Genomic DNA, 15314 nt, shown 5'->3' on the forward strand with positions numbered 1-15314 from the left:
GGGATTCTAGTTAGAAGGCAAAGCTTGAGCAAAGACATGACAGAGATGGCACAATCAGGACAGGGGAAAGGCTTGGTGTGGAGAGGCTGGGAGGGAAAGTAGCCAGAGTGGAGGCTGTCCAGGTTGGCTGGGGTCAGACTGCAAAGTCCTATGTGTCACTTGCACTCCACCCCCAGGGCAAAGGGAAGTCAGTATCATTGATATCTGCAAAGTCATAGTCTTCCCCCAGCCATGTTATTGGCATTTTCAAAAGTACTCAAACACAAAGAGAATCAGGTTCTTTATAGAGCAGTATGAGAATTTTAATAGGAAAGGAACACCATGCAATGAGAGTAAGCTGTTCTTAGACAAACTCCACCAAAAAAAAAAATCTAAGATCACAAGTTGGTCTCTAATACAGTGGCAGATACTATAGACCAGTAAACTCAACAATTCCAATCCCCTTCTTACTTGCTTTTCTATTAATATTAATACACCGTCTTGAGGTGGAAAAGTGAAAATTCCTAGACTGCCTTACAATTTGTTTTGCCTTGTGCTCTAAATTCAGCAAAGCAGCACACCTCTGGGAGACTCTGGTCAGCCTGGTGGCAGAGATGATTCTCCTGGGGGAGAAAGGTGGTGACTTCTGGTGGAATGGTCCTGCATGGGGAATGTTCACCTTCATGGACCACATACTCCCAAGTCTGGTTCTCTGCCTTTTTCTGATGTTTTGTTTCCTTCCTGATACCCTTTAACAAATCCCTTTCCACTAAAGGGTACTGTTATCAGCAAAGGAACACTGACCAAACCACATCACAGAAAAGCATGCCTTGAATTTGGTCCTGGACCTGACAAACTAAAACAAAAGTAAAAGCCATTTGTTGGGGGCAAAAATGTTTATCTAAAATAAACAAAGATAAGCTCCCTATTATATGGGTAGAATTGTAATGGCTATGGTCCCTAAAGCACCGTGCTGGATGGTGCACCTATATCAGCTCACTATTAGGAGCCCTATCACCACCCCACAGCCCCTGTCCTTGTTATAGGACATTAATAATTCTTAACTCTCTGTCTCCAGACCAGTGTCCTCAACCAAGGGCGATTTTGTCCCTAAAATAGGACATCTGGCAATGTCTGGGACATTTTTGGTTGCCACAACTCCCAGAAGGTTGGGGGAGGTACTACTGGCATCCAGTGGATAGAGACCAAGGATGCTACCAAATATCCCACAAGGCACAGGATGGCACCCTGCTACCCTCCCCCAACAAAGAATTCGTTGGCCTCAAATGTCAATAGTGCTGAAGTTGAAAAACCCTGCTGCAGAGAGCAGTACGCCCAGCTGTAACTACTTCTCCACACTTACTAATGTGCTATGTAGCTTTCTAAAATGTACATACATTGGATTGTGACCCTTCCCAGATTAAATCACTTCAGTGGCACTCTACTGCCCTTACAATAAAGTCTAAATTCCTTAAAATGATCCCACATTTCCCCACCAGTGGCATCTCTCACGGTTCCCATGCTACTCCCCAGCCATGCCAAATGTCTTGCAGGTCCTGAAAAGTACCGCCTTCCAATCCCAGCAAACTGCCTCCTGACCTGGCCAATTCTCACTCATGTTTCAAGGCATTCCCTCCAGGAAGGAGCCCTTCCACCCTACGTCTTGTTCAGGCGCCCCTGCCGCGTGTTTCCATACCACCCTCTACTTCCTTTACAATAGTACTTCCCCCCAAAATTGTCATTGTTAATTTATTTAGTGCATTTCTCACTAAGTAAACACTATGAGGACTGAGATTAGGCTTATTTTATTCAATGTCATATTACCACAATTATTTTGTTCATCAAATAAATCTGTTAAATTTGTGGCTGGGTGCAGTGGCTCATGTCTGTAATTTCAGCACTTTGGGAGGCCAAGGCAGGAGGATGCCTTGAGGCCATGAGATCGAGACAGCACTTGGCAACATAGTGAGACCCCATCTTTACAAAAAAAAATTTAAAATTAGCTCGGCATGGTGGAGCACACCTATAGTAATAGCCACTTTGGAATCTGGGGCAGGAGGATCATTTGAGCCCGGGAGTTCAAGGCTGCAGTGAGCTATAATCTCGTCACTGTAATCCAGCCTGAGTAACAAAGCAAGACCCTGTCCCTTAAAAAAAAAAAGTGTTAGTATACAGCACTAGCTTTACAAAACCACAATGAATAGGCATAAATGGAGATATGATAATGTGAGCAACACAAAGCAAGAGTTAGCACTGGCCAGATCTACAGTAGAACAGATATTTCAAGGAATCACAACAAGTTTGCTTGTGTCTGTCAGGAGACCAATAAAAGGATCACTAAAAGGTTAGACAAGACACATGAAGACTGAAGATTAAGGTATCTAAGGTTATTCAGCACAGTATAATCAGAGATACAAGAGATGGGGTAATTTAGTGAAAGTCTTAAATAATTAAACCAAAACACCATAATATGCATAGAAAGGTATATTTGCAGAGAGTATAATAGCCTGGTTATTCACCTGATATTTAATATCCATTAAGTAAGGAGAAATCAGTTTAAATTAAAGTGTGAAGGATTTAATCCAACAAAGACAGCTTTTAAAAATACTGGTAAGGCCAGGTGCCGAGGCTAACTCCTATAATATCAGCACTTTGCGAGGCCAAGGCGAGAGGATCACTTGAGCTGAGGAGTTCAAGACCAGCCTGAGAAACACAGGGAGACCTCATCTCTACCAGCTACTCGGAAACTCGGCAAGAGAGCAAAACCCTGTCTCAAATAAATAAATTAATTTAATTTAATTAAATATTGGTAAATACCAGAGTGTTTTGCTAATGAGTGCTACAGTTTGTCATTCACTTCATTGAATAAACATTTATAATTAGCTCAATTTAACCATTCCACTGTATACATATTTCAAAACAATATGTTGTATATAATATGTATGTATATATAGTTTTTTATTTGCCAATTAAAAAAAATTTTTTTAAAGCAGTCATGAGTGCCTTCTCTGCTCCAGGAACATCTACTATAGGAACATCTATTATAACACAGTATGGCAAATAGTATAGAGGCCTACAAAAGTATTAGAACACAAAAGTAGAATTCAAATTAGATTTGCATGGTATAAAAAAATCCCTCTGGCTCAGGAGTTGATGGTTTGGAAAAAGGCAGTATTGGAGACAGGGATAATAGTTACAAGATCATTTTAGTAATCCATGTGAGAGATGGATGGATTGAACAAAAAGAGTAACAGGAGAATGGAAAGGAGAAAGCAGGTAGGAAACCTGTTTACAATCACTCCAAAAAGATTTGGGAGACCAATTGCATTGGAGGAGGTAAAAACGAGGGAGAGGTGTTTTTGTGTGTTTGTTTGTTTGAGTCTCACTCTGTTCCCCAGGCTAGAGTGCAGTGGCATGATCTTGGCTTACTGCAACCTCCTTCTCCCTGGTTCAAGAGATTCTCATGCCTTAGCCTCCCAAATAGCTGAGATTACAAGCATGTGCCACTACGCCTAGCAAATTTTTTTTTTCTATTTTTTTAGTAGAGACTGGGATTCACCATGTTGGCCAGGTCAGTCTCAAACTCCAGGCCTTAACTGATCCACTTGTCTTGGTCTCCCAAAGTGCTAGGATTACAGGCATGAGCCACCACGCCTTACCAAGTTTGTTTTTGTTTTTGTTTTTTTTTAAATAAAGTTTCTGGTGTAGATCACCAAATAAATGATGCTAATGAGTGAGATCTGAAATGCCAGAAAACATAGGCTTCCACGATGAATATGGAATTGTTTTGGGTATGGTGATTGTGACATGCCTCAACAAAGGTGGACAACTGGAAATATGGGTCTAGAGCAAGCTCTTCCAACCCATGGCCCACATGTGGCCAGGACAGTTTTGAATGTGGCCCAATACAAATTTGAAAACTTTCTTAAACCATTATGAGATCTTTTTGATTTTTTTTTTTTTCAGCTCATCAGCTATTGTTAGTGTACTTTATGTGTGGTCCATGACAATTCTTCTCCCAGTGTGGCCCAGGAAAGCCAAAAGACTGGATACCCCTGGCCTAGAGCTTAGGAGAGGCATCTGGGCTGGAGAAATAGATCTGAGAGACAAGCACTTTCCGTGAATGATCCAGCTTAGGGAAAAATCTACAGAGTGGGAGAACAGTGGTGAAGATGGAACATGGAGGGAGAAGCAGCAACACTTAAGGGTCATGTAGAACCCCTTCCAAAGAAATGTCCAGAAAGCGACCAAAAAAAACAGGCACAATGGTTTACACCTATAATCCCAGCACTTTGGGAGGCGGAGGCAGGTGGATCACTTGAGGTCAGGAGTTCAAGACAAGCCTGGCCAACATGGTGAAACCCCATCTCTACTAAAAATACAAAAATTACCCGGGCATGATGGTGGGTGCCTGTAATCCCAGCTACTCAGGAGGCTGAGGCAGGAGAATCACTAGAACCTAGGAGGCGGAGGTTGCAGTGAACTGAGATCGCACCACTGCACCCCAGCCTGGTGGACAGAGGGAGACTCCACCTCAAAAAACAACAAAAGGATAGTGTCGTTGAAACCAAAGGAGAAAAGAGTTTCATAAAAATGAGAGTGGTAAACAGTGTCAAATACAAAAGAGGACAGACAGCGCAATGTCTTCTGCTTGAGAAATAGGACACCGATAGTCCTGGTGAGGGAAGTGGAAGTGTGGATGGGGTGACAAACTATGGAGTATAAACTATGCTGAGCCATGGAGGGAAGGAGAGGTAAAGGTGGAGATCACCAAGCATAGTGAGTACTTTCTCAAGAAGATGCCTGTGAAGAGGGAAGGGTGAACAATACAAAGTGTTATACTTAGGTGTGTATGCAGTTTGTTTTTTGTCTTCTTGAGAGATGTGGGTATGAATCCTAGTGCTACTACTTGCTATCTGTGACCTTAGACAAGTCACATGACACCACGACACCAGACATTCAGTTTTTTTACCTGCAAAAATAACTTACTGCATAGCACTGTATGAGGATTAAATAAGACAGTACAGGGAAAGCTTTTAGGGCCAGACTTCGATATATCATAAAAAAAGAATAATTTATAATTATCTTCATAAATAAATGCTGAGGAGAAATGAACCACCAGATAGAAAGTGGAGGGGTTAATGGTTTCTACAGGATCCAGTAAGGCAAGATTATAAACCTTCTGGAGAGGACTGTCCTGAACAAGAAGAGGGAGGCTTCATCGGGACATCTTTAAAATCTGGGGAGGAATAAATCATAAGAGTGATTTTCCACAGGTAATTCACAATCTCAGAGCATCTTCTGTAGCATACTCTGTGTGGCTGCTAACATCAAGCCCCACTACAGGGAGTCCTTACCCCTTGCTGACTTTGCACTATATACATTCTACCTGGCACAGCCTGGATCCCAGATATCTGAGCTAGTTCCAGTGAGTCCTGAGAGTTACTCATTGATTTATACAAGGTCCATTTGTATAAAGAATTGTACAAAGAATTATCCTCACATATAACTGATGGGCAGATTAATCTAGGGCCAATCCTAGACAAGGATACATAAATTTAATTCATTTATAAATTTAATTCTTTTTTTTATTCAATGTTTACAATAACCTTACACCACTAATTAACAGCAAGAACAAGACTCACAGTAAAAATAAAACAGGAAGTGTTTGTTTTAGTCTATAGTTAAAAACCAAACTTGTATTCCATGCAATAACCAAACTAGTGATGTAGAGTTCTGCTATGAGAGCCTTTTCCAAATGATCCTGTAATCTCAAGCCATTTCATTATATAATGATCATGCAATGCTTTCAAATCTCCTCTTTCAGAACATCTTACATCTCTGAGCCTGAGAACTAAATAATCACATACAAGTCAAAATAACACACTTTACCTGTTGGAGATGCTGTGTGCGATGGATCCCCATAGTGCCCATAATGAGGTGGAGAAAGGCCTATTCCAGGCTGAGGCTGAGAATATGGGGGTGTAGCCACGTAACCTTGTTGACTCATTATGAAAATATCATTCCAAAGGATAAATCTACAAAAGAACTCTGCAACAGAGAAACAAGAAACATGTTACCAAGAGAGTTTGTCACTTAAAGCTATTAAAAATATAAACACTGTTAATACATGTTTATGATGGTTTGAAGAAAAGTACAATTATCAGGTACATGAGAAACCTTTGTATTATACAATGCATCATTATCCCCTAAAAAGAGTCTAACCATAGCTCTCTGAAATTCAGTAAATCACTTCAATAATTCTGGGCAAATTCTCAAGCATGAGACCTGAATAACAGCTCCCAACCACTTTTTTAAGGGTAGCCTGAAGCATTTTGCAGATAGTCTCTCATAAGTGTTCCTATGATTTTGTGCTTTTGGTTTCCATGGTCACATTTCAGCACAGAGCACACCATGCCATTCAACTGACTGACCACCATAACTGCCAGTAGTCTGCAATTAGATGTTTTATGACTTATGTCTTTTTAGTGCTCCTCTAATTAGTTATTTTAATCTAGTCATTAGGACAAAGAGAAATCATAGTCCAACAAACATAGCAACAGATAAAGTTGATAATAGGCTTATGAGTCATAATTAGACCAAGCCAGGTGGTCACTATATCCACTTGAGTATTGTCAGTGGTTTTTCAAAGGCGACAGAATTTCTTTCTAATTTAAATGATATCACATCTCTAAGAACATATGCACCTATATTTAAGGGACTAAGGAAAAAAAGTGTAATTTTGTAAGTGTGTAGGCACACACATCACAAATATAACAGACTCATCTTTATTCTTTTTTTTAATCTTGATTCTAATCAGAACCCAATTTTGCTTTAAATTTTCCATTTTTTCCAGGTTTTAACAAAAAAAGAGATTTTCATAGGACTGATGATTTAAAAAAAAAAAAATTTTAATACGGCAGAAAATGCTTTGAATCCTGGCAAGAGAAGTGGGTTTTCATTCTATATCTGCCATTTAACTGTGTGACATGGAATGAGCTGAAGAACCTCTCTAAGCCTCAGTTCCTTCTTTTAGGAAATGAAGCCTTTTCAGATTTCCACTGATTCTACAATTTATCTCCAGTTTATTTGCCCCATACAGGTATATTCTTCCTTTTGTTCTTTTATTTGCTACAATTGAAGATAAGAGATCGGTGGTACCTGCTAAGACTTAGAATCTGTCTATACTCAAGAAATAACATCTCAAATTTAAAATGTGAAGCCTAAAATTTGTGATTTGATTTTGTTTCCATATTAAACTATAAGTTTCCAAAATAAAAGCAACCATGTAAAAATACTGTGAGATCACTTCCTTCTGGGAAGAGGAGAACTGAAAAGGAGGAGAGAGGCAGGCAAAGGCCTTCTGGTCCACTTTGTTCCTGACAACCCTTTTTTCCTCCGCCCACTTAGCAGAGAGAGACGTGGCAGCCTGAGCTTTGGTCAAGCTCATCCAACCAAGCAAGAGCACTTAGGAAGTCGGCACGAACACACCTAAGTAGCAGCCTGTTGCTGAGTGACAGAAAAGAGAGGCTGAGATGGTCACTCCAAAGAACAGGAAGCAGCCAGGTCCCTCTGAACTGGTACTGAGAGGAATCAGCTTCCTCACGCTACCCAGTTTGCCACGTCAAACTTCCTCACACAGAGCACCAAGTTAAAGAAACCTGACTCAGCTTCAAGCGGCGACATGGCAGAAAGACACTTGGCATGAGCAGGCCTAGGATCAAAATCTGGGGAGCCCCAATCCCAGAACGGCCCCCTGGCTCACTGTCACCCAGCAACTCTAGCCAAGGTGCACTTCTAACCCTGGAACAAGTTCGTATTTGGCCAGATCAGTTTCACTATTCGGATGTCCCGAAGCTTCAAGATATAGTTGCCATTTTCACCATGAATACATCCAACATTCCCTTCCTTCAAAAAAGGAAATAAAGTTGATAAGGAGACGAGAAAACCGCTGGCAATGACATTCGAATGGTGGTCACTGAGGATCCTAACTAGGCAGTTCCTGCATCCCAAGGCAAAAGGTGGGGGCGGGTAAAAAATGCCCACGCCCACCTCCTTCTCCCCCATCCCGCCCGCCTCACTATTAAACTGCACTAAAAGGCTAAAGGAAAAAAGAATGAGGTCTTCTCCCGCCGCCCCTGCCTCAGGTGGGCACCCGGTCTCCCGCCTTGTCCCCGGGCCGGGCGCGGCAACCCGCTCCGCTGTGCCTGGGCAGGGGCTGTCCCGCCTGAGCGCGTCCGCGGGTGCGAGGCTTTACCTGCTCCCGCTCCCGCACCCCGCGGGCTTCGGAGCGCCGGCGGCTCTGCGTCTACTGCCGGCAGCCCTCGGTGGCCCGGCTCCCGCTGCGGCCGCTTCTCCCCCGAGCCTCTTACCCGGCCGGCGTCCCCTCAGCCTGGTCTCACGCTCGGAGTTGCAGCTGGGCTGGGAACTGCCACGTCAAACCCTCTCCCGGCTGCGCGCCCCCAGCGCCGGGCTTGGACCCGCCGCCGCGCTCCCGCCTGCGCACGCGCACAGCTACCGGCCGCTGCGGGGCGGGGCCACCGGACTGGCCCAGCGAGAGGCCGAGCGACCTCCCCCTTTTCGCTTTTTGCCTTTTTCCGGTTTTTTTGTTTTTTGGTTTTCTTTTTCCCGTCTTTTCTTTCCTTCCCCTCCCCCTACAGGTCAAAGCCTTTAACGTCGTGGCTAAATCAGAACCGTATTTTCTCCGCGCAGCCGGGTAGGAAGGAGGGGAGCGCGTTCATTCATTCTTCCATCAACAGGTTGCAGTTTTTTAAGCTCTTCATTCATTACGTATTACTTAAATAACTAATAGTTCAGGTACTGCACTACCGTTACATACAGGAAAGTACACGATCTGGACCTAGAGGAAATTACCGTTTAAAGGCGAATCTGGCACGTGTACACGCACATTTGATGACGTATCCGTGCAATGCACTACAGAGGAAGGAACGCTCAAAGCAGCCTGGCAACGTGTAACACGGGAGGAGTGGGGGATGGGGGAGATGTCCCAAAGGAAAAGTTTGGGAAGTGGGGTTTCCATTGATATTGGGGTTGTTAGCGTTCTGTATACTCCTTCGTCCGCATATTCCTTGTTTGTGAAGTAGGATGGCTGATCCCAGCCCCAAACAGGAATCTCTGCCTGTAAAAGCACCCAGTGTTTAGCTCACCGTCCTGAGACAACCCGCTCAGAAATAAAGGCAACCTATATGAGATCTGGAGCTTACCTCTCTATTTCACCCTAAAATCAGGACCATCTGGCTGGTTTCCCATCATCTTTCACTGCTAAATAGACATTCAGCCACCCCCGGGTTTGGTATAGCTACCACTTTGCTCAAACTTACAAAGTAAAAACCAGCCCGGTGTTGTTGTTTTTAACATGTACTTTCTTCTGAGCTACAAGAAAGCTATTTGACAAATACCTTTACTGATGAACTGCCTAGGTAAAAGCGTTCGTGGGGATGTTGCTACTCCTGAAATGCTACTTGAATTGTGCAGGAATTTTAAGTCATTCTAGCCATAAAAATTTATGGTCCCTTTTTCACGCTCTTATAAGTTTTTAAGGCATGTGGCAAGGCACAGTGGCTCACACCTGTCATCCGAGCACTTTGGGTGGCAAAGCAGGGAGGATTGCTTGAGGCCAGGAGGCAGTGAGCTATGATCACACCACTGCATTCCAGCCTGAGCAACAGAGTGAGACCCTGTCTCAAGAAAAAGAAAAAAAGATTTTAAGGTGAGATATCCTGCCTACATCCAGCTTCAACACTGATCAGGTTTGAAAAACCACACTGAAAATTTTGTTTCAAATTGTTTCTTGTATTCTCAATGTGATGAAAATGTTTGGTGGAAGTTTAGGAAGTTTTGGCCAGTGTTGAAGCAGTACAGCTTGTAAAAGCAGTGAAAGAAGTTGTCATATAACAGCTATATTACAAGGAGCGAGTGAAGCTATGATACAAAGATAGGAGAGAGTAAAGTCAGAAACAGTCACACCATGTGATGACCTGCCTGACTTGTTACTCCTATAAAACCACTACATTTGAATTGTAAATACTTCCTTACCTCCTGCCCAGGTACCAAACTTGTCTGAAACCAGGACAATTTGTGGTTTCAATTCTAAAACAGTTTTTAATTCCTCAATGTTAAAGCTGGAAGGGACTTTAGAGATATGAGTATTCAACTCAATATTCAGTGAGAACTGAATTCAATTTAATCATCTAATAGATTAATAGACAGGTTTATTGAGAAAATTTAAATGACTTACTAGTCATTTATAGCTAGTTGGAAGTCATCCCTTCCAATTCCAAAGCTCTTTTCACCTCCCTATGCTTTTTTTTTTTGAGACGAAGTCTCGCTCTGTCACCAGACTGGAGTGCAGTGGCGCAATCTTGGCTCACTGCAACCTCCACCTCCCGGGTTCAAATGATTCTCCTGCCTCAGCCTCCTGAGTAGCTGGGATTACAGGCGTGCACCACCACGCCCGGCTAATTTTTTGTATTTTTAAATAGAGACAGGATTTCACCATGTTGGTTAGGCTGATCTTGAACTCCTGACCTCGTGATCTGCCCACCTCGGCCTCCCAAAGTGCTGGGGTTACAGGCATGAGCCACCGTGCCTGGCCAAACCTCCCTATGCTTTTTACCTTCTGATACTCTGATTTGCTGTTCTCTTTTAACTGGTTCTGCCTTTTTCTCCTGTGACTGCCTTATATTCAAGTTCTCAAATAACTATTAACTGACTGCATAGTTCCACCAACAGTTGGAGTTACTTGTCACCAATCTCTTTTTTAAATGAAATGGGCTTCTGGTTTGCGTCCTGCTTCTCTTGTCCTGTCCCCAAGTGCCCATGCCTTAGGTGATGAACTCCTAACCTTTTCCTGTGATTGGGTCCCTGGCCTTCACCAGCCCTGAGGGTTGGCGCAGAGTCTCAGTCTTCCTTGATCTGACCCATCCTGTTGCCACCTGAGCTTAACCTCTGATGTTCCATATGTAATTAACTTAGTTTCCCAGGTAACCATATCCTGTTTGAAAGATGAGGTCACAAGGACCTCACAATGCCCATGTACTGGAGTTCTATGTTCTATGTTCCAACTTTTAAAGGGAAAAAAAGCAGAGAGTCAACTATGCATAAGACTGTATATAGAGAGAAGGAATTTCCTGACAATGCTTAAGATTTCTTCTAATTGGCAACCTTTTGAAGGTTATGATGCTCTAAGCATTTATGTAACTTACAAAGTTTGGAGGTTTCTGCTTCTAAAGCTGAAAACAGTTGGAAGAAGCTTTATTTAAAAAAAAAAAAATTTTAAGTGGCCGAATCCTGGACTATTTTAAATACCTGGAAATGGAGTAAATAAGGTCAAGTTACATGGGGGTGATGCAAAGGGCACATGGTAAGGTAGGCTGAGTAGCAGCTAATAACAGTAATGAAAGAGTTCAAGTAATACCCCAGGTGCTTCTAGAATTACTTTTTTGATATCTCAAATATCATGCTCTAAGTATGCTACGTCACATACAGCTTCAATCACAAAGTGGACAGTGAGACATCACACTGCTAACTCAAATTGACTCAGGTTTAAATCCTGACACTATCACTTACTACTAGCTGTGCAAGTTTTACTTATTCAACAAATGTTTATTAAGCACCTACTATAAACTGGATACTGTACTAAGAACTGTGAATACAGAGTCAGATGAGACACTGCCCTGGCTGTCAGAAGCTCATGGAATAGTGCAACGATCAGCCAGTGGCAGCCTATACACTATATTTGGCCCACCCACCTGTTTTTGTACAGCCTTCGAGCTAAGAATGGCATTTTTAGTTTTGCATAGTTGAAGTTTTTTTAATATTTTGTGACACATGAAAATTATGTGAAATTCAAATTTCAGTGGCCATAAATGAGTTCTCTTGGAACACAGCCATGCTTTTCTATTATCATATATTCTGTGGTTGTTTCTGTACTGTAAATGTTAAAGTAGTTATGACAGAGACCACAAGGCCTGCAAAACCTAAAATACATATTATCTGGCCATTTACAGAAAAAAGTTTGCTGCCCCCTGGTCTGGCAGGATGTACAATTACAATATAGTTCATTTTCATTCTATGAGGAGACACAGGTTGCCATGAGAACATGTAAGAAGGGACACTTAACCCAGATTTGGAAAATGAGTGACATCTCCCTGGTGGAGGTGGCACCTGAGCTGAGGACCCGAGGACAGTAATAAGGCCAAAAAAAAGGGTGAAGAGCAGCAGGGAATAGCATGAGTGAGTTGAGGAAGATGAGGAACATAGGGCATTTAGAGGTGCTAAAATTCCCGTACAGCTTGGATGTGGGTTTCTAAAGGAAATGAGATTAGGCAGGTAGGCTAGGGTAGCTCATGGATCCCTCAAAGGCACTGGAAAGGGAATGAAACAATTTAAGCATAGGAATGACACAGTGGATTATTATTTTTTCAATGACTGCACTTGGTGGAGTTAATGAAGTCAGCATTTTTGCCTAACAGGGGACACCTCTAGAGGGAAATCTTTTCTCTGGGGTTCCCTTTGTCCTGGCCATGCTTTCTCAGAGCTGCACTGCAATCTGAGATTCATCCTACCTCGTCCTCCTTCCTGCCCTTTCTTTGTCTTGGGTGTCAGATCTGCATGCACCAGAAGGCTTTCTCTCTTCCTCTTACTCCCTAACTCATCTGTTCTTATAGGTGTTTCTCCCAATAAATCTCTTACATATCTCGTTCCATGTTGCTGTGTGCTTTTCATCTGACCTGGCCTGACAGCCTCATCGAGAAGGTGAGATTTGAACAAAGCATTGGAGGAGATAAAGGAGTTAGCAACACAGATCATCTGGCGTGGGGAAGGGAATTCAGGCAGAAGAGAGAGCCCCTAAAAGTTCCTATGTCAGGAAGTAGGTGCTTGGCGTGTTTCAGGAGTAGAAGGATGCCACACAGACTGGAGCAGAGGAAATGAGGGGAAGGTTGTAGGAGAGGAGGGCCTAGAGGTAAGGGGGCAGGCAGATAGTATAGGATCCTTAGGCTATTTTAAAGTTTGGTTTTTAATTTGAATGAAAAAGGAATCCTTACAGGTTTTGAACTGAGGAATGATGTGATTTGACTCACTTTCCAATATTTTTTTTACTGATATGGGAGGCAGGTGTTCAGAACAATATTTATTTTTATAGTCTCAGTGAGATTTCAGCCCTCAGAAATGTATTCTCTAATCATTTGGTTTCACACAGGTTTTCTTGGTCATGGCCAAGATTTGAGAAGAACAGGAAGTGTTTTGGAGCCTACTGCACTATGAAAGCAGGTGGTAAACTGAATTCTGACTGCTGCACGACCACAGTTCTATATTCATAGCTCACCCCTCACTCCCATTTGAATTTCACATAATCACATTCCTGGTGATTTGAAAGATTTTCCAGTTGATGAAGTGAGTAAGATGTGATTCAATGTTTTCATTGCACTGATTTTCTTGAGTGATCTAAGGAGACCTCAGGCAAGCTAGTAGTATTGAACTGAGAAATTAAAAGCCCCTAAGTCACCATAATAATAGGAAGAGGTAAAAATGGTACTAACGATTTAATCGAAGTCAGTGCCTGAATGTGTGATCATTAGTAGAAAGAAATGATGTTCCTTCGATTTTTTCCTCAAATCTACTTATGCGATTACCTAGAAAAATAATGCAATACTATATTGTTGCATAAATAAGAAATATCAGAAATTTGGATTTTGGAATATTGTATATGTGGCAGAGACTGGACATTTTTCTGGAATATCCATTATTCTGAGTGTGTGGCTGGTGTGTGGATGCCGGGCCTCTGCTGTAGCTGGTTGTAGCTTTATGGCTCACAGAGTACAGTGGGCATAATATGTGCAACTTCTTTGTCTCATCTTTAAAAGTCACTTCCTGAGTCTTTCATTTTCTGCAAGCTAGAATGGAGACATAGTAGCAGTAAAGCCAAATTAACCCTCCAGGTAAGGATAATCCTCTAGGGTTGATGGCACGAAATAAGGAACCCTGGTCTCTGGTTGTCTTCATAACCAGGGCCACCTACCCCTCTTGAACCCTGTGTCTACCTCTGAGCTGGTACATGAGAGAAAAAGAAACTGTATGGAGTTTGAACCACTTATTAGCATATTTTAAAAATTAAGTGAGATACTTGTAAATTGTACCAGTCAGAGTGAATCTACCACAAGAAACAATCAAATAACACATCATAATCTACTAGAGTAAGAAAAGGACTATGGATAAAACTGAATTAGCCACAAAGAGGGGAATACATAGACTGGTGATTTTATTGTTTTAATGGAGCTGTTCAGTAAAAACATACCCTGATGTTTAAGGGTGGAGTTCTCTTTTGAAGAGAGTTGATGTTCCCATTGTTAATCACAATGGATACTGTTTCACTGGCCAAGAATGAAGGTGACTTGTTGGATTGAGAAAGGAGAGGCTCCCCTTCCTCTTCCCCAAGGTCTAAACATTGAGTCTAGACTGAGAGACACTGAGAAGTCTGCAACTGTGCCACTTGAGAGAGTTACATCTCGAGAGTTAATCTCCGCCACAGGAAGACAGGTCTCAAGCCAGTGCTTGTGTTAGCGGCAGCAGTGAGGCTGGGAGGCCATTTCTGGGCCAGCCCCATGTGTCAGCGCTCTTCAGCCCCACAGGGGCAGTTCTGAGTTCCATCACCACTAACAAGAGTCAAGAGCAACTCTTTGATCCCGAGGGGCAGGGGTCTCTCTGGTTTTAGACCTGAAGAGTGGAGGAGATGCAGATGGCAGAGCACGGTGGTAAGATCTGGCTAGAGTGGACAAATCTGAGGACTGCACTCAGAAATAGCTATAATTCAGTCCCTGGAGAACCTTCAGAAATCACTGTGTCACCCTTAAGTGGGGACTGAATTCAGTGAAAAGACAGGAGCTTGTCCCATTATATATATATATCACTAGCAGATAGTATCATATTGTCTTCTGAGAACACACTTTTTAGATTTCAGTTTTCAAGATTTATTTCCAGGTTGAAATTGTTCTCATTTAGTGCAATAGAAGAGTCAACATTTGTTCTGGTAACTACTATAAAGAAAAGCTACAAAAGTCAAATCAATATAGTATTGCCATTGAGATAAAAATATTAGGAAAATAGGTTAGCATGATAGAAATAGATCCACATATATATAAATTGATTTTTAGCACAGGTATAGACAGACTTTTCTTGTCTCTTTAACAAATTGTGCTGGAACAATTAGGTATACACAGGCAAAAAAGGAAAAAAAAAGAATCTCAATCCCTACCTTGCACCATATAAAACCTAGAACTTTAAAATCAAGATCACATCACAAAGATTTTCTCCTT

General features: G+C 42.2%; 1 protein-coding gene across 12 annotated transcripts in view; it reads right to left on the minus strand.

The window, feature by feature from the left end:
* The window catches only part of SEC24D (SEC24 homolog D, COPII coat complex component), a 110693-nt gene extending 102250 nt beyond the window's left edge, over positions 1-8443 (minus strand). For 6 of the 12 annotated variants that reach the window (XM_074040370.1, XM_074040369.1, XM_074040368.1 and 3 more), the window contains exons 1-2: positions 8352-8443; positions 5872-6030 (exon numbers count right to left, since the gene is read on the minus strand). In XM_074040370.1, coding sequence (XP_073896471.1) covers positions 5872-5989 — 118 coding nt within the window. In that variant the 5' untranslated portion in view covers positions 5990-6030; positions 8352-8443. Of the gene's footprint in view, positions 1-5871; positions 6031-8236 lie in introns of all 12 variants that reach the window. The other 6 variants (XM_045392815.2, XM_045392814.2, XM_005555799.4 and 3 more) reach the window with 1 other exon arrangement.
* Between the last annotated feature and the right edge of the window lie 6871 nt (positions 8444-15314).

Source organism: Macaca fascicularis, chromosome 5, assembly GCF_037993035.2.
Source record: "Macaca fascicularis isolate 582-1 chromosome 5, T2T-MFA8v1.1".
NCBI classification, from domain to species: Eukaryota; Metazoa; Chordata; class Mammalia; order Primates; family Cercopithecidae; genus Macaca; species Macaca fascicularis.